Source organism: Muntiacus reevesi, chromosome 1 (genome assembly GCF_963930625.1).
Source record: "Muntiacus reevesi chromosome 1, mMunRee1.1, whole genome shotgun sequence".
NCBI classification, from domain to species: domain Eukaryota; kingdom Metazoa; phylum Chordata; class Mammalia; order Artiodactyla; family Cervidae; genus Muntiacus; species Muntiacus reevesi.
Window position 1 is genome coordinate 153,184,974 of NC_089249.1, and position 25,344 is coordinate 153,210,317.

The window sequence follows — 25,344 nt, forward strand, 5'->3', positions numbered from 1 at the left end:
TTTAGATATTTGGAGATGGCAGTACCCTTCCTCAGAGCTTCTTTCTTGCTTCAGCTGCTCTCCCCATGACACTGTTTCAAATTTCCGTCACTGTTCTTTCTGGTCATTCCGTTTGATTGTGGCTCCTGTGACAGATGATTTGAAACATCAGAGATGGAGTCCAGTGCCAAGAACATTCATCCCTTGGAGCCAGAAGACCTGGTTTTATTTAAGCCTCTTTTCATCATTCACCTCTACAAGTCTCAGGTTTTTGTTTTTTTTATATGGAATGGAGATATTGGTTATTCTTTCATAAGATTTCTCTGGGAACTAACTGAGATAATAAGAAAAAAATACTTTGTAAACTCTAAGAGCTAAACAAACATAGGACTTAAATATTTGGAGGGCTGCCACATGAATGAAAAATTAAATTTATTCTTTGGGTCTCCAGAGAACAGAATTAAATCAATGGGTAGAAATTACCACATGCAGCTTTCAGCTCAACAGAAGGAAGAAATGTTGTAATACTCAGAACTGTCCATCAGTGGAGTGGCTGCCTTTTGAGGTGGTAGGCATCTAACACTGGGAACACTTAAATGCAAGTATACTATAGAAGGAATTCGTTTTTTAAGTAAGTGGGTGGATTGAGTAACTTCTAAGATTTACTTTTAATTTTAGAATTCAACAGTCTGATAGTTAAGACACGTGGAGGAGCTGGGAGAGGGCATATGTGGCCAAGAGAGTACATGAACAGACATATGGAGCAGAAATGAGTAGTGCTTGTGTGGGTGACAATGTGGAAATTCCAGAAATGATGGATGTGTGTTGGATCGATGATTCAGTGGGAGATAAAGAAGATAGCTAATATTGGCTGAACACCTGTGTGCCAGACACATGACTCTATTTAAGATTTGTGGGTGATTTCCAGCCCTTTCCTATGGTGGAGGAGAGATGTTGGCCTTAGGAAACGTTAGACATGGTTGGAGGTTCTCCTGTCTGGAAGTGGGCTGGGTCCTATCCTGAGGAGCGGAGAGGAATTCAGAATATACAGTCTGGTTGGGCTATAGGCTGTGTAGAAAATACACAAACTTTTGTCAAAACACAGAATTTGAATCCTGACTCTACTTCCTTATAGTTTGTGACTCTAGCAAGCTACTTAAACTCTGTGACCCTCAGTTAATTCATATATAAAATGGGGACTCAAACTTGCCCTGCTTCAGGCTGATGTAATAGTTAGGAGGAATAACCTACAGCAAAGGATATTCTGGGAAGAGCACAGGCTTTGGAATCAGACCTAGGTTTGAATCTCAGTCTGCCATGAACTGGCTACAAGATCTTAGGCAAGTTATTTAAATTTTCCTTATCTGTAAGTACAGAAAACAGTATTTCAAGGCTGTTTTGAAAATTAAGTAAAATAGGAAAAGTGCTTAGCATAGCGCCTGGCACTTAGCAGGTTTTATTTGGTTAGTAAAAATAATAAGATGCCATATATGAAGCACTTATTGAAGTGCCTGGCACATAGTAGGTGTTCAGTTAATGTTATCACCCTTCTCTCTGGCCCCTGTGTCTGTCAGTCACGCTGACAGGGCTGCTGGAGGCCAGGGCAGTGGCTTGCGTGTCCCCGTGTCCAGTCTCTGGCATAGTGCTCTGCCCATGTGAAGAGCTTAATGAATGTCTGCTTCGTAGAAGTGAATCAATTGCTCTTGATGACACGGTCTCCTTCTTCAAGTAGATAGTGAGTCATGCCTCTTTTTTTCCCCTCCTTCCTGTCTTCTCTTTGGTTCTATTTCTGACTCTCATCAGTGGGAGGGGAATCAATGTTCATCAAAGTGATTTTTAAAAATAAAAGAGAGAGGGAGTTTCAGGAGCAATTCTCTGGGCCACTTTCCATTGAGCACAGGATCGTGAGAACTGGATTGTTGTTTCCAACCTTGGTTTTCTTTAGGTGAAAAACAACAATATCGACAGTAATAAGCACAGCTACTATAAGCTTTATTACACACCTACTATGTACCTGGCACTCTCCCAAGCTCTATGAATACGTTATCTCTAATCCTCACACAACCCCTTCAGGACTGGTGTTACTATTTTGCAGACAAATACTATTTGATTTCACTTATAGGAGATACCTAGAATAGTCAAATTCATAGAGTCAGAAGGTACATTGGTAGATGCCAGGGGTCAGGGGTGGGGGTTTGGGGAGGGGGAACAGGGATCAAGTTTCAGTTTAGGAAGATGAAAAATTCAGGGGATGGGTGGTGGTGCGAGTTGGCCAACAATGTGAATGTACTTAGTGGCACTGAACTATAGACTTAAATATGGTTAAAATAGTATGTTTTATATTATGTGACTTTTACCACAATTAAAAAAAAACAACATTAAAGAAAAGGACTGGTATTATTGTCACCACTTTATTAATGAGGAAATTAAGCCTTAGAAAAGTTAAATAATAATACAAGGGGCAAATACTCCTATACTTGAGTACCTAGTATGAGCTAGACATTTAAAAAAATCTTACTTAATTACAAACACCCTACAAAGTAGGTATTATTATTATCATTTAAATTGTGAAGAAACTGAGCCTCAGAGAGATGAAAAAACCAAGCCATCCAAAATCACACAGTTAATGATAGGAAAAACTGTGAGTCAGACCAAAGCCTGCTCAACTCTTAATTCATCCACTCCCTTTCTGTCTGTCCATTTTCTGCCCTTTGAGGGAAGCTTCATATTGAGGAGCTTCCCAAGTGGCTCAGTGGTAAAGAACCAACCTGCCAATGCAGGAGATGTGGGTTTGATCCCTGGGTTGGGAAGATCCCCTGGAAAAGGAAATGACAAGCCACTCCAGTATTCTTGCCTGGAAAATCCCATGGACAGAGGAGCCTGGCAGGCTACAGACCATGGGGTCGCAAAAGAGTTAGACACAACTAAGTAACTAAACAATGACAACAACGACAAATCATATTTAGACCCTGAGTGGATGCTGCCCTGAGCAGGTCTGAATGAGAGCAGGGTGGCCTGTGGCATGAGACTTGTTCAGTCCTGCTGGGCAGACCCTTGGGAGCTGGCCCTGCTCCTAGGGCTGACTGTGGAAGTACAAAAACAACGCCTAAGTGGCACTTATGCTGTATAAGGAACTGTTCCAAGCATTTCAGATATAATAACTTTCTTAATCTTTGAGGTAACTTTGTGAAATAGGTATTGTTATTATTCCCACTTTATAGATGAAGAAACTAAGGCCCCAAAAGGAAAATTGCCCCAGGAGAGAATTATCTACAAGTGTGAATACTAGGACACGGGAATCATTGCGATTCATTTTAGAGGCTGTCTACCATTGTCACAAAGTTAGTAAGTGCTAGAATAGGGGTTTACACCCAGAAGTCTAACTCGAAAGACCACGCTCTTAACCTCAAAACCATATGGGCTTTTTGTTTAGCAAGTGGTGATTGAATCCCTAATGTGTGCATAGCCCTGTCCAAGGCACTGAGAGTGTAGAGGTAAAACTAATTCCTTGTCCAAGCTTATTTATTATTCAGTACCAGGATTTCCAATTAATTGGGCATCAGTTGAGTAGTAGGATTCTTTGTCAAAGAGATGGGGCACAGGTCCAGACTCCAGGTAGAGATGGCAGACTGGAAACTGTCACAGAGAAGTGGTATAATGCAGGTGGAGTGAGGAGAGATGAGAACTGCTGGCAGTGCAGTTGCTCAAAAATCCTGCTTGGGCCTTCAGATCCCTAGTCTGGACAGGTGGCTTAATTCTAAACCCTACAGAATGAGATTTGGGGCCTGAGAAAGATTTGGGACTGGTGGAAAGAATCTCATCTGTCTTGTCGGCTCTGAGGAGTTCAGGAAGTAGAGGTAAGAGCTGCTGCAGTGGTTCATAGGTACACACGCTCAGAGCTTTTGTGTAGATATAACAGACAGTGAGTATCTCTCTAATATTAGTGCCTAAGATTTCTGTGTTAGATGTTTACTCACTCACCCTCACTCACGCACTCACTCATCTATCTCTTCATTCATCTTTTAATTCATTCATCTACTCACCCATTCTACACTACGTATTCATTACACCCATCTACTCATTCATTCTACACTACTCATCCATGAGCTGGATACAATTCTATTTGCCAGAACTCTTAGGGAGAAGTACTGTATGTGGTCAGAAGGAATAGTGTGATAAGCTGCTTGAAGTAAAGAGTAAGACACCCCCAAACCATGCTTAACAAACAGGAGATGGTGACGCAAATGCTCTTCAGGGATGGTGGATGTGTTAAATGCAGACTTTGTTTTGCTGAGTAATGTGCAAGTCTGGGTCAGAGCTGAATTGCATAGGACGTGAAGAAACTGGGCCCTGCCAGAAAAATAACTGACCTGTTTGCCATGTCTGTAAGTCACCCCTTAAATACTTGTTGAATCTATTTCTACTCCATCCCCACAGCTACCACTCTAGTTCAAATCCTTCTTGGGTCTCACCTGAGCCATTGCAAAGATCTCACCAACCAGCCTGCCTGCTTCCCATCTCTACTTTCTCCAATTCATTCTCCATATCACAGTCAGAGTGGTCTTTCTAAAGTTCAGATCAAATCATGTTAATATCCTACCTCAAAATCTTTGATCCTAAAAGATCAAATTCAAATTCCATAGCATGGCATTCAAAGCTCTTTCTAGTTTCATTGCCTACTCATTTCCCACACTTCCTTAAGTTCTTCTGGAGTAGCCACAGGAAAAAACTCTTCCTTATGCCAAAATACCTTTCCTTTACTTCTCTGCTTGGAAAATTCTTATTTAGGAAAATCCCTGTTGTCTTCCTTCTATTACCAAGTAACCACATCTTTAGCTAATGCTGCTGGACTTGGTAGAGATTCCATCCATGGGAGTGGTTATGCCATCTACCACATTTCCCATTCTCCTCCTGGACATTTTATAGGATTGTGCTTTCTTGGGTGTGGGCATGTGACTTGCTTTGGTCAGTGAATGAGAAAAATGGAAGAGCCAAAACATCACTTACACACTTTCTTTCCTTCTCATAGCTGCTCTGTCAGTCTTTATCCTGGAATGAGGCAGACAAAGAGCAGAGCACCCAGCCAACTCTTAATGGATATATAAAAATAGTGAAAGATAAAAGTTTGTTATTGAAGCTGCTGAGATTTTGAGATTGCTTATAATTATTGAGTAACCCAGTCTATCCTAACTGGTGCACTATCTCTGCTTTGACATCTTTCATAACTGCCCTAAATCACCATATTTCTACTTTATCTGAATTGTGTGACAACTTTTCTTTATACCACTTATTTGATACTGATGACATTGCTAATTATGAATTTGGTGGTATGTCTTAGCCACCTCTATACTTTTTCTGAGCCTTCCTGAGGGCAAGGATAATGCTTGTTCCATTTCTGTATCACACAAATTATGATTCATAGCCAAGGTGAGATACTGAAATAGGTGTAGAAGTCAGACAGACAGACTTGTTTTGAATCCCAATTCTTACATTTGATGGATAGTCTCTGTGAACCTCAGTTTACTCAACTGTAAAGTGGGAGTAATAATATGTACCTTACAGGGTTTTTCTAAAGTTTGTGGATAATAGGTGTAACATATGTACTAATAATGGCATGTTATAATTCTTTTGTTCCCATTTTTTGTTTGTAATATCATTATGGGTAGTGTTCAATAAATGCCTGTGGATAAACCTTTCACTGACTGAGGTATAATGGTATGTGCATCAGACTTGGAATCAAAGTCCTAGATTTAAGACATAGCTTTTTTTTTTTAACCAGTTTGTGCCCTTGGGAAAGTCACTCACCCTCTCTGCAGTTTTGCATTCTCAACTATAAAATGTAAATACTGATCCTTACCTCACAGAGTTTTTTTAGTAAAATTTAAATGAGGTAATATATGAAGAAATGCTTTATACGTGCTCCAGTATCACACATCTAAAACTATAATGATGCAGAGATGACTGATTGGTCCCTGACATGAGGACTGTGTGGACATTGTGAAGCACCCCAGAGTATTCCATTAGCGCTTTATTGTCTGATTTGACTTAGCTTGTTTGTGTTCGTCTTTCCAACTAGACTGTGAGCTGCTTGAGATAAAGAATTGTCTTAGTCATATATATATATATATATATATATATATATTTAGTGAAAATGTTTGTTTCTCCTTGTATAAATAATACATGTTTAGCATTAGAGACAGTAAAAATACCTGAAGAAAATGAAAATCCTGATAATTCTTACCTTTCTTACAGAGATAGTCACTATTAACCTTCTGATGTGTTTCTTTTCAGTTTTCTTCTCTGCAAATATCGTTATGAAACTGACATTACAAAAAAAAAGAAAAAGAAACTGACATTACATTGCACATACAAGCATTGTTCCATCTTATATAAATAAACACATAACCATTCTAAAGTTGGATATATGTTAATGATACTTTTACACTGTCTAAATAGAGTTGTAATCAAAATTTTTGTGCATAAATATTAATGTTAGTCTGATTTTCTATTTTTGTAAAAAAGTTTTTAGAAGGAAAAATTTCCAGATAAAAGGGTACAAATATTTTTAATACTTTTGGGACTTCCAAATTGATTTCCAGAAAGACTGAACCAAGTTCCACTTACACAAACAAGGTGTAAGGTTGTACATCTCACTGACATCTTTGTCTGTAACAGAATTATAATTAAAAACAAAGAAAAATCTTTTAATATAATAATTATCTATTTACAGTTTTTTTGTGAAATGTTCTTTCCTCCTGCTCATTTTTCTACTGGGATTTTAATTATTTTCTTATTAATTTCTATGATGTTTCAAAAACCATTTTATTATAGTCACCAAGTACAAGGTAAATAATAGATGCTCCTTAAATATACTTTGGATTATTAGTTAATTGTCCTGGGGACTTTTTAGAAACAAAAACAGATTTTCTATGAGGCTGACTCCTTCCTTTCCCCACCTAGGACACAGCTGGGCAGGAGCGGTACCGGACCATCACCACAGCCTATTACCGTGGAGCCATGGGCTTCATTCTGATGTATGACATCACCAATGAGGAATCTTTCAATGCTGTCCAAGACTGGTATGAGATTCATTCATTCATCCATCCATCAAATTGTTCATGAAACCCTAGCTTGTGCTAAGCCCTATGCTATGTGTTAGGGAAAACCAGGTGAATAAGACATGGCTCTTTGTCTTCACAAAGTTCTCAGATGAGCAGAGAGGATAGATCAGTGAACAAGCAATGACAATATCCTGTGACATGTGCAGTGATGAGAGTGGTACCCGGGCTGTAGAAACCTAGCTTGGGGAGTTAGGGAATGTGTCCTGGAATTGCTGACATACTATGGTTTGAAGATGGATAAGAATTAGCCAGAGGGACAAACGGATAAAAATGTTGCATAAAAAGAGTACAGATGTGCAAAGACAAGAAGGTAGGTGAGAGGGTAGGAAGAGCAGAGGTCATGAAGGATTTTATGTGCTGGGGTAAGGACTTTGGATTTTATTTGTAGGTAAGGACATTTGAACTGGGAAACAACAGGTTCAGATTACTGTTTGAGAAAAATTCATGCTGGATAGAGTACTAAGTGAATCCACATATTGTTTCCCTATAAAGTTTATCCCTTGGCTGGGGGGTGGGGGTCAAGTTCATAACAGTTCAATATACAATAGAATCTGACACAATTCCCTAGAGGTATAGCCTCTGAGCAACTTATATCAGGGGCCCCCAGCACCCCCTGGCCACATCCCCATCTCTTGCATTACTGCCTGAACTAAACTCCCCTACCCCAATCCTGGAAAGACTGCCTTCCATCAAACCAGTCTCTGGTGCCGAAAAGGTCGGGGACTGCTGACTTACTTCTTTCTCCCTGGAAAATTACTCACAAGGAGAAGGGAGCATGAAGAGACGGAGAGGCGAAGAGGGAAGGCCAGGACCGGGTGTCCCTGTTCAGTGGAGAGGATAATGTGGAAGATGGAGAATCTGTGCCTGGTCCTTACCCACAGTCGGAGAGGCAGAGCAGGCAGTGCAGCACTGCTGGCCAGTGCCAAGCTTGCCTTCCGCTCTTTTTTGCCCAGCGGCTTCCCTCTGAAGACTTCGCTTCTGCCAAGGAACAGCTGCCATGACCATGTAGGCACCATTGGTTCCTTGGAGCCTTGAGCTGGCAGTGACCTTTCAGGCTGCCTACCCCCGCTTCCCAGTTCTGAACAGCGGTCTAGGGTGCCACCCACATGCCTGTCACTCATGTGTTCTTCTCAGCCTCTTGGTCATTCCCTTCTTCCTCCTTTCTCCCTCTTTCCTTTTAACAACTCCTTTTCTCCACCTTCCTTTTTTTCTCCTTTCCTCCCTCTTTTTTCTCTTGCTCTCTCATTATACCTTTTTTTGCTCCTTTTTTTCCCCCTGTCTTATTCTCTCCCTTCCCTCCAGTCATGACTTTTCCCTCCTCCTCCCTTCTCCCCTCTGTCTATGTCCTCTCATCCTCACCTCCCACCATGAAGAGATTAGCTCTTTCTTTAAGTATCTCCACACTGCCCATTCCCTGCCAGCCTTGACCTCCTTCCCTTTCTCCATCAGTCCCTGTTCATCCTGCCTCAGGAACACAGTGACTTTAACACCTGGTGATGATTCCTCCAAGAATAACCTAAGTTGCTAATCTAGGAGCTGAGAGTGGATGGAGGTGGGAGGAGGGAGGAAGATGACAGAAGAGTGGCACAGGGAGTTGGCTCCAGGTCCCTGCCTTGAGGCTGAAGTCTATCTTCTCCAAGCTCTGGCCTTCAATTTTGCCTCTGGGAAACTTGGTCCCAACCTAGCACCCATCTGCCATCTAAACCTCAGTGCCCAGCACAGAACCTGGCTGTATGTATTTTCACCACAAATGGTGGTTGAGTGAATTCCATCCAATGAGGAAGTGGCTTTTCACCCTTAAAGAGAAGATGGGTAGTGAAATCAGCTTTAGGAGCAGGGTTGGTAGTTGGTTCAGTCTGCAGTTAACCTTAACTGCAACCTTGAGTTAGATTGAATGTCAGTATCAGGATAGGATCAGAGTTTATTTAGATCTGCTTCAGGATTAACTATTTGCTGGCTCCTTCCTTTGTCAGACATTCACTGACTTCTCTATGCTCTATGCTGGGGGGCGGGGTGGCTGGCACCACAAAGATGGGGCTTCCCTGGTGGCTCAGTGGAAGAGAATCCGCCTGCCATTGCAGGAGACATGGGTTTGATCTCTGATCGGGGAAGATCCCACATGCTGTGGAGCAACTAAGCTTGTGCCCCATAGCTACTGAACCTGTGCTCTAGAGCCCAGGAGCCGCAACTACTGAGCCCATGTGCTGCAACTCCTGGAGCCTGCGCTCTCTACAGCCTGTGCTCTGCAACAAGAGAAGCAACGACAATGAGAAGCCTGTGCAGGGGATTGAAGAGTAGCCCCCACTCGCTGCAACTAGAGACAAGCCGGCATAGCAACAAAGACCCAGTACAGCCAAGAATAAAAAATAAATACATAAATAAAATTATATATAAAAAAGAAAAAGCCTATCTCTGCCCTCAAGGAGAGACAGATAAATCCAGCCAAATGTAATAACAGATGCCACAGTAAAGGTGTAGGGAAACAAAAGCGGGGTAACTGTTCCTACCTGTGAGGCGTTGGGGGACTGAGTTAGACCTGCTTCACAAAAAATGTATACTCAATATAAAGATCTGGTTTTATTTCCTCTATTTAAAAGTTTATTTCTCATTTTAGAAATAATACGTGCTCACTTTCAAAAACTTGTCGAGAAAAGGTTTTTTTACTGGCCACAATGCATGGCTTGTGGGATTGCAACCTTGTTGAAGGGGCTTCTGTGAGCGCCTCGAGGTCCTTTCTAGCCTAGGAGGGTGTCAATAACACAGTCCTCTCCCTGTCTCTCTTTAGGGCTACTCAGATAAAGACCTACTCCTGGGACAATGCGCAGGTCATCCTGGTGGGGAACAAGTGTGATATGGAGGAAGAGAGGGTTGTTCCCACTGAGAAGGGCCGGCTCCTCGCAGAGCAGCTTGGTATGTATATGACACATGTGGGTGCATGTGTGCACTGGAGTGGGGCAAATGGAGGGAATAAGTGTGTGTTTGTATTTGGGACATTAAGGATGTGCTGTGATCTTGAATTATGTGCATATGTGCTCTGTGTGTGTTGTTTCATATTTAGGGCATATACATGTAGGCGTCACGCTAATGAATTCTAGGTAATGCATTATTTATGATATATATATATTTTGTTACACTGGATGTATCAATAAAATTTAAATATATGAAATCTTTTTTTTTAAACCAGTTCCTTCCACAAAGGATTTGAGGTATCTGATAACATTGTCATAGTATATCAACAAAAAAATGAAACAATTGGAGCAAAGGGAAAAAAGGCAAGGGTAGGAGAACATAAGAGAAGGCCAGGGGTGAGATAACTATATTTTGTAAGTTTTGGGGCATGTGCAAGAGCTGGACTGAAATAGTCACTTTGAGCTTCCTAGCAACCCTTGCAAAGAGGGAAACAATCAGTTACATGGTTCAGAGATGGTCCTTAAGATAAAAACAAACCCATTATTCCAGAGAAGCACTGCTCTCCACTGACAACTGTAGACTGAGTGTGTGCATGCTCAGTTGTATCTGACTCTTTGTGACCCCATGGACTGTAGTCTGCCAGGCTCCTCTGTCCATGGAATTTTCCAGGCAAGAATACTGGAGTGGGTTGCCATTTCCTTCTCCAGGGGATCTTCCCAACCCAGGGATTGAACCCGCGTCTCTTGCGTCTCTTGCATTGGCAGGCAAATTCTTTACCACTGAGCCACTTGGGAAGCCCGGCAACTGTAGAACAGACTCTATATGCTGAGTGTGATGATGTTCTTAATATCAAACATCCTTTATAGCAACTACAACACTGAATATCGTAGGCTGTGTCTTACAATTTCTGTCACTGTAAACTGATGTTTTGTCACCAAAATACAATTCACAGCAAAAATGATTGTATGAAGTCACGAGACAATGTAGATTAAACATGCTGCTCAGTGATGCTCTTTTTCCAAGGTTAATGCACCTTGATCCTTGTGCTCCATTGAGACCCAGGTGTCTCAGGTGTGTCTTAGTGGCCACATAGCAGGACACCTCCCTACACCTGCTTAAAAGAGAAGCTTTTCTTTTCTTTTTCCTACTGGGGTTTAATACAAGATCACCTTAGATAAGTCTTCTTTTAGAAGAATGCGTGTACTGCTTAGCTTTTAGCCAGTATTTCTCACAACCTCAGTGCTGTAAGTATTAAGGAGAAGGAAGTTTAAAGTTATATTCTCTGCCAGTTTCTGAAGTTCAGATATTTGGGCTGGTAGGTGGGTAAATTGTGTAATATATAGGTGTGAATTTGTGTTGTATGTATTTGTATTATGTATATTATGAGGACATGTATAGCAGAGTGTCCTATACTTCTTTATTCCCTCTCCTATTTTCCAGTGTGGCCTGGAATAGAAATTAGCACAATGAAGGTGCTTAATAAATAGGGAGGGTGGGCCATTTGGCTCTTGATGGTTCTTAGCCCATCACAGGTGTCCTCAGGGCCCATAGAATGTGCCTATACCCATTCCCGTGGTTCACAGGACAGTAAGCATATGGCCAAGCCCACACATGAGTGACCTCTGGCTATCTTATGCCTTCAGCCTGCTGTCCCCAAAATGCCCTGCACTTTCCCTGGACCAACAATACCACTTCTGTTTGAAAGGCTCTTTTTAACCCCCCATCTCCCACTCTTATCTAGCTGTTGAACCCCCACTCAGCTTTTAAAACACACCTCCCCAGCTCTTTTCTTGGTTCCCCCACTCAGAGTACCCTATGCATGCAACAGTCACAGTACCCATCTCCCTTGGGTGCACTTGTTTCCTTATCTGTCTCCAGAAAACTTCATGAGGACAGGAAATGAGTCTTGTTTATCTTTATACCCATAGTGCCTGGCATATGGTCTGGCAGTGAGTAAACACTGTAAAAATATATTTTGATTAAAATTTTATGGAGTCAAGTATTTGGCTACTTCATTTTACTTCATTCTAATTATGACTTCCTAAGCTCCTACTCCATGCCAAGTACTGTACTGCAAAATAGGCTATGTTCCCTGGTCTGAGACAGAAACTGTGATAAGCCAGGTGATCAGTGCTGTGATAGAAGGATGCACCAGGGGCTGTGGACACAGAGGAGGCACATATTCAGTTTGGGTCAGAGAATATGAAGCTCATGCTGAGTTTTTTTTTTAATTAACTTGATTTGAGTACAGTTTGCTTTACAATGTTGTGCCATTTTCTATTGTACAGCAAAGTGAATCTGCCATACATATTTACACGTATTATCTCCTCCCTTTTGAATTTCCTTCCCATTCAGGTTGCCACAGTACATTACAAGGGAGTTCCTTGTGCTATACAGTATGTCCTCATTAGTTATCCATTTTATGTGTCATATCAAGAGATAACTCATTGAAAAAGACCCTGATGCTGTGAAATATTGAAGACAAAAGGAGAAGAGGGCAGCAGATGGTTAGATGAATTTGAGCAAACTCCGGAAGATAGTGAAGGACAGGGAAGCCTGGCATAGTGCAGTCCTTGAGGTCAAAAAGAGTCAGACATGACTTAGCAACTGAACAACAACAATCAATAGTGTGTATCTGTCAATTCTAATCTCCCAATTCTTCCCACCACCTTCCCTTCACCCTTGGTATCCATGCATTTGTTCTCTACTTCTATGTCTCTATTTCTGCTTTGAAAAATCTTTAAAACATTTAAAAAATTTGTTTTTGGCTGCACTGGGTCTTTGTTGCTGTGCTTGGGCTTTCTCGAGTTGCAGTGCTGAGCTTCTCATTGTGATGGCTTCTCTTGCTGCCGAGCATGGGCTCTAGGGAGCTTGGGCTCAGTAGTCGTGGTGCACAGGCTTAGTTGCCCTGAAGCATGTGGAATATTCCTGGAGCACAGATCGAATTCCTGTCCCCTGCATTGGCAAGTGGATTCTTAACCACTGTACCACCAGGGAAGTCCCTGATTTGCAAGGAAAACAGAGCTGGAGGGGTCAGGTTCCCTGACTCCACATTAGGTCTTGGAGATAAATAGGAGCAGTCAAGTGAGGAAGAAAGGCAAGGACATTCCCGGCAGGGGGAATAACACTGGCAAAGGCAAGGAACAGTCCTGTGTATTTAGGGAACCAAAAATGATTGGAGATACCAAGGGAACGTTTCATGCAAAGATGGGCTCAATAAAGAACAGAAATGGTAGGGACCTAACAGAAGCAGAAGATATTAAGAAGAGGTAGCAAGAATACACAGAAGAACTGTACAAAAAAGATCTTCACGACCCAGATAATCACCATAGTGTGATCACTCACCTAGAGCCAGATATCCTGGAATGTGAAGTCAAGTGGGCCTTAGGGAAGCATCAGTACGAACAAAGCTCGTGGAGATGATAGAATTCCAGTTGAGCTGTTTCAAATCCTGAAAGATGATGTTGTGAAAGTGCTGCACTCAATATGCCAGCAAATTTGGAAAACTCAGCAGTGGCCACAGGACTGGAAAAGGTCTCTTTTCATTCCAATCCCAAAGAAAGGCAATGCCAAAGAATGCTCAAGCTACTGCACAATTGCACTCATCTCACATGCTAGTAAAGTAATGCTCAAAATTCTCCAAGTCAGGCTTCAGCAATACATGAACTGTGAACTTCCAGATGTTCAAGCTGATTTTAGAAAAGGCAGAGGAACAAGAGATCAAATTGCCAACATCTGCTGGATCATCGAAATAGCAAGAGAGTTCCAGAAAAACATCTACTTCTGCTTTATTGACTATGCCAAAACCTTTGACTGTGTGGATCACAACAAACTGTGGAAAATTCTGAAAGAGATGGGAATATCAGACCACCTGACCTGCCTCCTTAGAAATCTGTATGCAGGTCAGGAAGCAACAGTTAGAACTGGACATGGAACAACAGACTGGTTCCAAATAGGAAAAGGAGTACGTCAAGGCTGTATATTGTCACCCTGCTTATTTATTTAACTTCTATGCAGAATACATCATGAGAAATGCTGGGCTGGAGGAAGCACAAGCTGGAATCAAGATTGCCGTGAGAAATATCAACAACCTCAGATAAGAAGATGACACCACCCTTATGGCAGAGAGTGAAGAGGAACTAAAAAGCCTCTTGATGAAAGTGAAAGAGGAGAGTGAAAAAGTTGGCTTAAAGCTCAACATTCAGAAAACTAAGATCATGGCATCTGGTCCCATCACTTCATGGCAAATAGATGGGGAAACAGTGGAAACAGTGTCAGACTTTATTTTGGGGGGCTCCAAAATCACTGCAGATGGTGATTGCAGCCATGAAATTAAAAGACACTTACTCCTTGGAAGGAAAGTTATGACCAACCTAGATAGCATATTAAAAAGCAGAGACATTACTTTGCCAACAAAGGTCAGTCTAGTCAAGGCTATGGTTTTCCCAGTGGTCAAGTATGGACGTGAGAGTTGGACTGTGAAGAAGGCTGAGTGCCAAAGAATGGATGCTTTTGAACTGTGGTGTTGGAGAAGACTCTTGAGAGTCCCTTGGACTGCAAGGAGATCCAACCAGTCCATCCTAAAGGAGATCAGTCCTGGGTATTCATTGGAAGGACTGATGCTGAAGCTGAAACTCCAAAACTCTGGCCATCTCATGCGAAGAGTTGACTCATTGGAAGAGACCCTGATGCTGGGAGGGATTGGGGGCAGGAGGAGAAGGGGACGACAGAGGATGAGATGGCTGGATGGCATCACTGACTTGATGGGCATAAGTTTGAATAAACTCTGGGAGTTGGTGATGGACCAGGAGGCCTGGTGTGCTGCGATTCATGGAGTCGCAAAGAGCTGGACGTGACTGAGCTACTGAACTGAACTGACTGAAATCATTGGATTGTGTGAGTCTACTAGAGTAGCGACTTAGCGGCAGCAGCAGCAGAGTAGCACTTCCCTAATTAAGAGATTCATGCCACTAGATGTTCATGATGATTTAATGTATGTATTTTGGTGTATATTAGGAAAAAACATAATTAGCATCTCAAACCCTTAAGGTTAAACAAGACTGTTTTTAAAAGGTGAGTTAATTTTATATTAGGAAAAAATATAGCTAGCATGCCAAGCCATTATGACTAACGTTTTTAAAGGTGAATTTGTTAAACATTTATTAGATATTTACCATGTGCCAGGCCCTATTCAAAGTGTTTTAAGTAATACTCATTTAATTTAAGAGTGCCTAATTTAATTTAGGTACATTTCTTACAGAGATGAGAAAACTGAGGCACAGAAAAGTTGAGTAACTTGTTTAAGATCACATAGCTAGTAACAGGTAGAGTCAGAATTTGAACTCAAGTAGTAGTCTGGCTCCACAGCTGCACTTTTAACCACTTAACCTCACTGTAAAGCAAATATTGTAATAATAGCTAATATATATTGAGCCAGGCATTATATGAAATGCTTTGTGTTAATTATTTCTTTTAATTCTCGACATAACTCCTCAAGATAGGTCAAGTTCAGCATAGGTTCATGAGGTTCTTGCTTAAGATTATGCATTTAGGAAGTGGTAGAGCCAATAAAGGGGCTTCCCCAGTGGCTCAGCAACAAAGAATCCGCCTGCGATGCAGGCGCCAGTTTGATCCCTGGGTCAGGATGATCCTCTGGAGGAGGAAATCCAACCCATTCCAGTATTCTTGCCTGGGAAATCCCATGGACAGCAGAACTTGGCAGGCTACAATCAGTCCCTGGGGTCACAAAGAGTCGGACACAACTGAAGTGATTTAGTACACGTGCGTACACACATATACACACACACACACAGAGCCAATAAAAATCTATCTAATTTATGTAGAAAGAGACGGAAGTGAGATTAATTCTTAGTATAGAGTTTAGGAAGACACTTAAAGAGGGTGTTAATGAATTGATTAGATTTGCGTAGGTCAATGTAACCCACCTCAGTCCTACTGAACTTCCTGAGCTTTTCTCTACTACTTACCAGAACGCAGCTGTTTACACGTCTGTTTCACACTACACCTCAGCAGTAGTCGGGGTTATGTCTAATTGTTTTCATTATCTCAACCATCCAGCACAGCATACTCATTCACTCATACATTTATACACTGAAAAATATTTATTGAGCATACACTCTGAGACAGGTTGTATCTTGGCACTTAGGTGTGATTCTTACTTTCATGGAACTAATGGGGAAAAGAGACATTAAACAAATAATCATACAAGTTAATATATAATTAAAAATTTATAAATGGGTAAATCATATGCAAATTACATCTCAATAACACTGTTTAAAACTGTGATATGTTCTGTATGACTTAGGACTCTCATTATGGCAAGTGATAAAAATCTCAAACTATCTTTAATTTAAAAAAAAAATGTATTAGCATATGTAGCTGGGAAGTCCACTAGTCACAGGACTCAACTGGGTCTCTATTTCTCAGCTTTGGACATCCCTTCATCCTCTTTCCGTAGCCAGACTCTGAATGGGGAATAAGATAAATGATGGCAGCTCCAGATTTATATCCTCCAACTTCTGTAAAAGAGGATTCTTGCTCCCAACCACTATATATCAATCTCAGGGAAGACTATGATCAGATACCTGTGAGTTACATGCCTATTTCAGTGGCTGAGGGAGACAAGTATTATAACCTATAGTCCCACCACAGTTGTTTAAAGTAGCAGTTCCATAAAACAAGGAATGGTGGACAGATAAAAGTAAGGTAGTGAAGTGAAAGTTGTTCATTTGTGTCCAACTCTTTGCGATATCATGGACTGTATAGTTCTTAGAATTCTCCAGGCCAGAATACTGGAGTGGGTAGCCTTTCCCTTCTCCAGGGGATATTCCCAACCCAGAGATCGAACTCAGGTCTCCTGCACTGCAGGTGAATTCTTTACCAGCTCAGTCACAAGGGAAGTCCAAGAATACTGGAGTGGGTTAGCCTATCCCTTCTCCAGGGGATCTTTCTGACCCAGGAATCAAACGGGGCCCTGCTGCATTGCAGGCGGATTCTTTACCAACTGAGCTATGGGCTCCCACTAAAAGTAAGGTAAGTCCACCACAAGTGATATGAAGAAAGTAAAAAAGAGAGACCTAATTTTAGACCGGAGCATCCAAGTCTTCTGAGAAAGTAACACTTAAGCTGAGAACAAACGGATCAGAAAAATATTAGTTAGGCAAAGAGTCAGGGGGCTGGAGGGATTGGGAGGGGAGTATTCCACACCAAGACCAGACCTAATGTGGTTTACTTATTTATTATTTATTTTTGACTGTGCTGGGTCTTCATTGCTGCATGTGAGCTTTCTCTAGTTGCAATGAGTGGGGGATAAATAACCCTTTGTTGCTGTGTATGGGCTTCTAATTGCAGTGGCTTCTCATAGCGGAGCACAGACTCTAGAGAGCTGGCTCAGTAGTTGTGGAACATGGGCTTAGTTGCCCCAAGGCATGTGGGATCTTCCTGGGTTCGAATTAGTGTCCCCTACATTGGCAGGTGGATTCTCTACTGATGGACCAGCAGTCAGTTCAGTTCAGTCGCTCAGTCACGTCCAACTCTTTGCGACCCCATGAATCGCAGCACGCCAGGCCTCCCTGTCCATCACCAACTCCCAGAGTTTACTCAAACTCATGTCCATCAAGTCGGTGATGCCATCCAGCCATCTCATCCTCTGTCGTCCCCTTCTCCTCCTGCCCCCAATCCCTCCCAGCATCAGGGTCTTTTCCAATGAGTCAACTCTTCGCATGAGGTGGCCAAAGTTTTGGAGTTTCAGCTTCAGCATCAGTCCTTCCAATGAATACCCAGGACCTATCTCCTTTAGGATGGACTGGTTGGATCTCCTTGCAGTCCAAGGGACTCTCAAGAGTCTTCTCCAACACCACAGTTCAAAAGTATCCATTCTTTGGCGCTCAGCCTTCTTCATAGTCCAACTCTCACATCCATACTTGACCACTGGGAAAACCATAACCTTGACTAGACGGACCTTTGTTGGCAAAGTAATGTCTCTGCTTTTTAATATGCTATCTAGGTTGGTCATAACTTTCCTTCCAAGGAGTAAGTGTCTTTTAATTTTATGGCTGGAATCACCATCTGCAGTGATTTTGGAGCCCCCCAAAATAAAGTCAGTCACTGTTTCCACTGTTTCCCCATCTATTTGCCATGAAGTGATGGGACCAGATGCCATGATCTTAGTTTTCTGAATGTTGAGCTTTAAGCCAACTTTTTCACTCTCCTCTTTCACTTTCATCAAGAGGCTTTTTAGTTCCTCTTCACTCTCTGCCATAAGGGTGGTGTCATCTGCATATCTGAGGTTGTTGATATTTCTCCCGGAAGCTTCATTCCAGCTTGTGCTTCCTCCAGCCCAGCATTTCTCATGATGTACTCTGCATAGAAGTTAAATAAGCAGGGTGACAATATACAGCCTTGACGTACTCCTTTTCCTATTTGGAACCAGTCTGTTGTTCCATGTCCAGTTCTAACTGTTGCTTCCTGACCTGCATACAGATTTCTCAGGAGGCAGGTCAGGTGGTCTGATATTCCCATCACTTTCAGAATTTTCCACAGTTTGTTGTGATCCACACAGTCAAAGGCTTTGGCATAGTCAATAAAGCAGAAGTAGATGTTTTTCTGGAACTCTCTTGCTATTTTGGTGATCCAGCAGATGTTGGCAATCTGATCTCTTGTTCCTCTGCCTTTTCTAAAACCAGCTTGAACATCTGGAAGTTCACAGTTCATGTATTGCTGAAGCCTGGCTTGGAGAATTTTGAGCATTACTTTACTAGAATGTGAGATGAGTGCAATTGTGCGTAGTTTGAGCATTCTTTGGCATTGCCTTTCTTTGGGATTGGAATGAAAACGGACCTTTTCCAGTCCTGTGGCCACTGCTGAGTTTTCCAAATTTGCTGGCATATTGAGTGCAGCACTTTCATAGCATCATCTTTCAGGATTTGAAATAGCTCAACTGGAATTCTATCATCTCCACAAGCTTTGTTCGTACTGATGCTTCCTAAGGCCCACTTGACTTCACATTCCAGGATATCTGGCTCTAGGTGAATGATCACACCATTGTGATTATCTGGGTCATGAAGATCTTTTTTGTACAGTTCTTCTGTGTATTCTTGCCACCTCCTCTTAATATCTTCTGCTTCTATTAGGTCCCTACCATTTCCGTCCTTTATCAAGCCCATCTTTGCATGAAATGATCCCTTGGTATCTCTAGTTTTCTTGAAGAGATCTCTAGTCTTTCCCATTCTGTTGTTTTCCTCTATTTCTTTGCATTGATCGCCCAGGAAGGCTTTCTTATCTCTCCTTGCTATTCTTTGGAACTCTGCATTCAAATGGGTATATCTTTCCTTTTCTCCTTTGCTTTTCACTTCTCTTCTTTTCACAGGTATTTGTAAGGCCTCCTCAGACAAGCATTTTGCTTTTTTGCATTTCTTTTTCTTGGGGATGGTCTTGCACCCTGTCTCCTGTACAATGTCACGAACCGCCATCCTTAGTTCATCAGGCACTCTGTCTTTCAGATCTAGTTCCTTAAATCTATTTCTCATTTCCACTGTATAATCGTAAGGGATTTGATTTAGGTCATACCTGAAGGGTCTAGTGATTTTACCTGCTTTCTTCAATTTAAGTCTAAATTTGGCAATAAGGAGTTCATCATCTGAGCCACAGTCAGCTCCTGGTCTTCTTGTTTTTGCTGCCTGTATAGAGCTTCTCCATCTTTGGCTGCAAAGAATATAATCAATCAGATTTCAGTGTTGACCATCTGGTGATGTCCATGTGTAGAGTCTTTCTTGTGTTGTAGAGTTAGGAGCAGTTAAAGTAAAAACCTAGGAATGTTCAGGCCTGCTCACTGTTTTTTTTATCTTCTTTGTTCTCAGGAAAGGCAAGGAGAAAAATCCATTCTTTTTTTCCTTTTCATTGCAACATCTGTTCAAAATGTGGTTTTGAAACACATGTATAAATGTTCACTGTAGTGAAGTGTGGAGGGAAAAGTACCAGCCTACGCGTTTGGAGACTTGAGGGTTTTATCCTGCTTCTGCCACTAGTTTACTGCGTGACCTTGAGCGTCTTATTTCCTGTTTCTGGGTCTCAATTTGCCCTTTTGAAAAACAGTGGATTTGGATTAGCTGAGTGGGAAGATCTGTTCAGCTCTATCCCTCTGATTCCATGATTTCAATTCACACAATTCCTGACTCATCATTCAGTGCCCACAGACCCTTGTACATGGCCCCTTTTTGAAGGAAATGTTGATATATATTAAATTTGAGTAGTGGATGCATCAGGGTGTATTATGTTATTTTGTCTACCTTTATATTATATGCATCAAGATTGCCTCTTTTATTTTTAGGTGCTCAATAAATGCTTTTTGGATTGGGATGAATTGAAACCTTGCATCACTCAGCCTTGTTGCAGATAAAGACCTACTTGACACTGAGAATAACTAACTTTGGTGTAATGACTTGTGATTCACAATGTGTTTTCACAGCAGGTCTCTTGTGACTCTTACCCTCTCCCCTATCCTGGGAGGCAGCATTGTATTCAACTCCATTACACTGAAGAAGCTGACCACTTATGTTTTCTTGCACACAATGAGCTATGCCACACCTCCATGTCTTTTTTTTTTTTAACTTAAAGACGATGTAACTTTTCTAAGCCACACAGGTCACAGGTGGCAGGTCCAATACTCAAACAGCCTTCAGAGTCAAAATCCTAATGCTCCCATTGTATCATCACCCAGTGATGTTTTTGCAAAAGCTTGACATAGTTTCTCTTGGTATTTCCGCCCTCAGTCATAATGTTGGTGAGAATTCTTTAGATTACGACAGCATAATGGTATGTGGTAACAACCCAAGTCAGGAGCTTAGATAGTAAAGGTTGATTTCCCACTCACATTATATGCCAGTTGCAAGTCAGCTGCAACTCTGTCCATGTCATGCAACGCTGAGATCCAGTCTGGGAGGCCCAAGCCACACAAAGACGTTCAAAGCTTCCACTGGCACTTGGAATACACACATTCCTTGTCCAAAGCAAGTTAACATGATGAAATCTGATGTTGATGGATGAAGGAGATACATTCCTCCCACAAGGAGGCACTGCAAGGCACTTGGCAGTGGGTGAGAATATAAAATCTTCTACAGGGAGTTCAGTGAACAGTCTGCCACCATCACTGAACATGTGATGGACCCTGGTGACATAGAGGTGGATAGGTTCCCTGCCCTCAAGGTGCTCATTGATCAGGGAAACAAAATGGTAGAGAGATAAGCTCAACATCCTGTGCCAGTCCTTAGCTTGTTTGCTGTCATTCCTCACCCTTCTCCTGCTCTGTCTCTCTCTCTTGAAACTGCCCAAAGGCTGTGTTTCCCAGGCTCCTTTGATAGCGGCTTCTGGCTCGGTTTAGCCAAGGAGAGACACAGGCAAGTAATTGACATGTTGAAAAGGGGAGAAGTCTGCATGTGTATCTCCCATACCCCTTGGCTGGCTCCTCCAGGAGGGGCTGCTCTTCTTCTCCGACTCCTGCTCCCATGGTTTTAACTTCCTTTGGTCCCGTTAATAGATCCCCCCACCCCACTGTTGATAATCTCTGGGTTTCTTCACTATTCTATTTGGCCTCTTAGTTCTTCTGTCATCCATATAACCATTTCCCTCTGTTTAAATGTAGAAAATAGTTCGCATTTTCCTGAGGGAATCTGACTGAAACAGTCATGTCAGGTGCCATGGGGGCCTAGGGGAAAGACACATTGTATGTCCTGAGTTCTGAGTGGTGGAGATGGGGTGGGAAGAGAAAGGAAAGGCTCTTTGGAGTCAGGGATTCCACAGATGAGTAATAAAGAGGATCAGGAGTAAGAGCTAGAGAGTAGTAGCATGAGTAACAGCACCAAATAAGAAAGTGTTGTTTTTGGAACATGGTGTGAGTCAGGGAGATGAGGCTGAGGAAGTGGGCAGAGGCTGAGCCATGCAGAATCTTGGGTGTTAACCTAATAAGGTGAAGGCTGGATATTGGATTAATTAGACCTTTGTGAGCTGTAGTGACACAAATCTAGACAAACCTAAACAGTTGTATAGGAAAGCAAAGACATCACTTTGCCGACAAAGGTCTGAATAGTCAAAGCTATGGCCTTTCCAGTAGTCACGTATGGATGTGAGAGTTGGACTGAACGCTGAGGAATTGATGTTTTTGAACTGTGGTGCTGGACAAGACTCTTGAGAGTCCTTTAGACACCAAGGAGATCAAGTCAGTCAATCCTAAAGGAAATCAACCCTTAATACTCATTGGAAGGACTAATGCTGAAGCTGAAGCTCCAGTACTTTGGCCTCCTGATGCGAAGAACTGACTCATTGGAAAAGACCCTGATGCTAGGAAGGATTGAAGGCAAAAGGAAAAGAGGGTGGCAGAGGATGAGATGTTTGCATAGCATTACCAGTTCAATGGACATGAACTTGGGCAAACTCTGGGACATGGTGAGAGACAGGGAGGCCTGGCATGCTGCAGTCCATGGGATCACAAAGATTTGGACATGACTTAGCACACAAATCTAATTCAAAATAGCTCAAGTTATAAGGACAGTGACATAGCATAAGCAAAACGGAAGATAATTTTGTTGGAAATGAGATGGTTAAGAAATTAAGAGCCAGGGTATTGGGGTGGATTGTGCACCTGAAAGCCTAAGTTCCTGAGAGTGAGTACATGCCTGGGTGGAAAGGAAGACAGTGAGTCACTTGTCAAAGTCATCAGTGACTAGAGGGGCTTGAGTTGCAGATTGATATAATACAAGATGGAGATGAGGAGGTACCAGAGCCAGCTAGAGAAGGGATTTAAATGTAAAAGTAGGGGAGAAATGTTCTGGGGCAATGTCAGGGTGAGGAGAGGTGAGTTTAGTTCATTGTGAGTTTCTGAAAAGAATTCTGAGGTCACATTCAGAAGCAGGCAATGTGGCCAGAGCCAGTGGAGCCTGTGGGGCTGTGACAGCTGCCTTTGGACAGGATGGGTAAACAGGAGCATTGGGGGGGGGGGCGGTGAGGATTTTCTCAGATTCAATTAAGAATTGGGCCCTGTTAAGGGCAGCAGAAATTCCATTGTTCTGAAGCCAATTAGAGGGAGGAAAGGACTGGGGGTTAGTCTGATTAATTGGTTGTCATCTTCCAGAGCTCTGCAGATTCTCAGCTCCTGAGACTCCTCACTAATGAACCTGAGGAAAAGGTTACCATCTTGGCCTACTAATGAAGAGCCTTCCAGTAGTCTGACAGTAATTGGTTGGAGATGCATTTGAGGTTGTTCTGATAGCAAAAGAGACCCATGAGCTGGCTAGGGTGATGCACCGCTTACTTGAATCAGAGGTCTCCTACCTTGGGCACCTTTGAGAGGACAGTGATGACATCTCCTTGGCATGACATACACACTGTCTGTGTTTGGTTACTTATGGCCTCTTATCTCGCCAATTTGAGCTTTCTGCTCTAATGATAACAAACTGCTATGGGCATTCTGGGATAAAAAAGGCTGTTTTCTGCTCCCTTATATGTGTTTATGCTGTTTCCTGGGCCTAGTGTTCTATATGTGTGTGTGTGCTCACACTTATACTATGTGTCCTTTTTTTCTTTCTTTCTTTTTTTTTTTTTTTAAGATTTCTTTATTTTTGGCTGTGCTGGGTCTTCATTGCTGCACTGGGTCTGCAGTTCATTGTGGTGCATGCGCTTCTCATTGCCGTGGCTTCTCTTTTTGCAGGGCACATGCTCTAGAATGCTGGCTCAGTAGTTGTGGCCCACGGGCTTAGCTTCTCTGAGGCATGTGGAATCTTCCCAGACCAGAGATGGAACCCATGTCCCCTGCATTGGCAGGCGGATTATTAACCACTGGACCAACAGGGAAGCCCCCCTCCCCCCCACCCCACAGCTTTATGTAGCTGATATATGCTTAGGAATCAGCTTTTCCAAGAAGCTTTCCTTGGGCCCCAGGCTTAGACAGGTGCCTCCTGTGTGCCTGACAGTCCCCTCGCTACCTGCCTTTCCAACATTGTCTATATATCTATCTTCCACACTAGAGTAGGAGCTCCTCAACAGTGGGAACTGCATTTGATTCACATCAGGGTCCCCAGTGCCCAGCACAGGATTTGTCCTGCTTGTTGAGGTGAGTTCTCATGACCCTCACTATCCACAGCCCCCTAGCCACACCCTCCATGCTCATTCCTGTCCCCTTCATCCACCTGTCCATTCATTCAGTTAATACTCAGCAAGCCTCCTCTGGCTGGTGCTGGAGCTCGGATAAACGACATGATCCCTGCTTGGGGAGCTCCTTGTCAGATGGACTTGCACTGTGCAGGGTAAGCTGTGCTGTGGCAGAAGAAGCACAGAGAACCACAGAAGAAGCCATATCTAAGCTCAGGCTTAAAGCATAAATTCATTAGGTGAAGAGTTTTGTTCGATTCTGGCCTTAAAGTCTCCCCTCTCTACTGACTTTTGGACGCTTATTCCCCATCCCCTCCCCTCCCGTTCTCTCCCTCTGCTGCACTCCTGCACAGCCTCTCGTTTGCTCTCCCTGGGTTATAATATGTTTGTCACTGTCCCAACTGAGAGCGAGCCAAAGGCGCATAAGCAATAAGAGCCCTGGTTTATGCTCCGTCCCTGAGCCTCAGTTTTCCTATCTGTGAATTACAAATGATAACCCTTGCCTTGCCCCACTCCCATCACAAAGTTGCTTTAAATTTGTATTTGTGAATCATTAAGGACTATGCACACGTGAGGAACTGACACTCTGATTGGTGTGTTTTTTCTCCATAATTAGATTTGGTCTTCTTTTGTCCCTGGCACTCAGTGCAAGACATGGTACAAAGTCAATGTTCAGTAAAGACCTGGTTTGTTGATCGGCCCTGAACGATGAAGACAAAAAGAGGCTTTCCTCCAAAGGCCCTGGGAAATGATGGAGGGGCAGGGAAGCTAGGACTCAGATGGGCTGGGAATATAAGAGAAAGGGAATTGCCATTGATTTCACATGCCAATCACTTCACGTACTTTCATGCATTTAAACCTTATTCCCACTCTATGAGGTAGGTCATATTTACCTATTCCACAAATGAAGAAACAGGCTGGGAGAAATTAGGCAACTTGCTTGAGGTCACACAGCTGGTAGCTGACAGAGACTGTTCAAATCCAGGCTTTCTGACTCCTGGGTTTCTTACCCACTGCCCTCTTGTGCAGTGAGCATGTCCTCCCCTCGGTGCCAATTCCTCATAAGGGATCAGTGCCCCTGGCCTTGACCTGTGTCCCCATCTTCATCCAAATTGATGATTTAAGCCTATTTACTTCTTTACCTATTTTCCCCTTTCCTAGGCAAGCAACATAT

General features: G+C 42.6%; 1 protein-coding gene across 1 annotated transcript in view; it reads left to right on the top strand.

Moving 5' to 3' along the window:
• RAB3B (RAB3B, member RAS oncogene family) overlaps nt 1-25,344 on the top strand; it is a 74,132-nt gene that overhangs the window by 41,396 nt on the left and 7,392 nt on the right. Inside the window, exons 3-4 of the mRNA XM_065929061.1 lie at nt 6,940-7,058; nt 9,886-10,010. Of these exons, the coding sequence (XP_065785133.1) occupies nt 6,940-7,058; nt 9,886-10,010 (244 nt within the window). The remainder of the gene's footprint in view (nt 1-6,939; nt 7,059-9,885; nt 10,011-25,344) is intronic.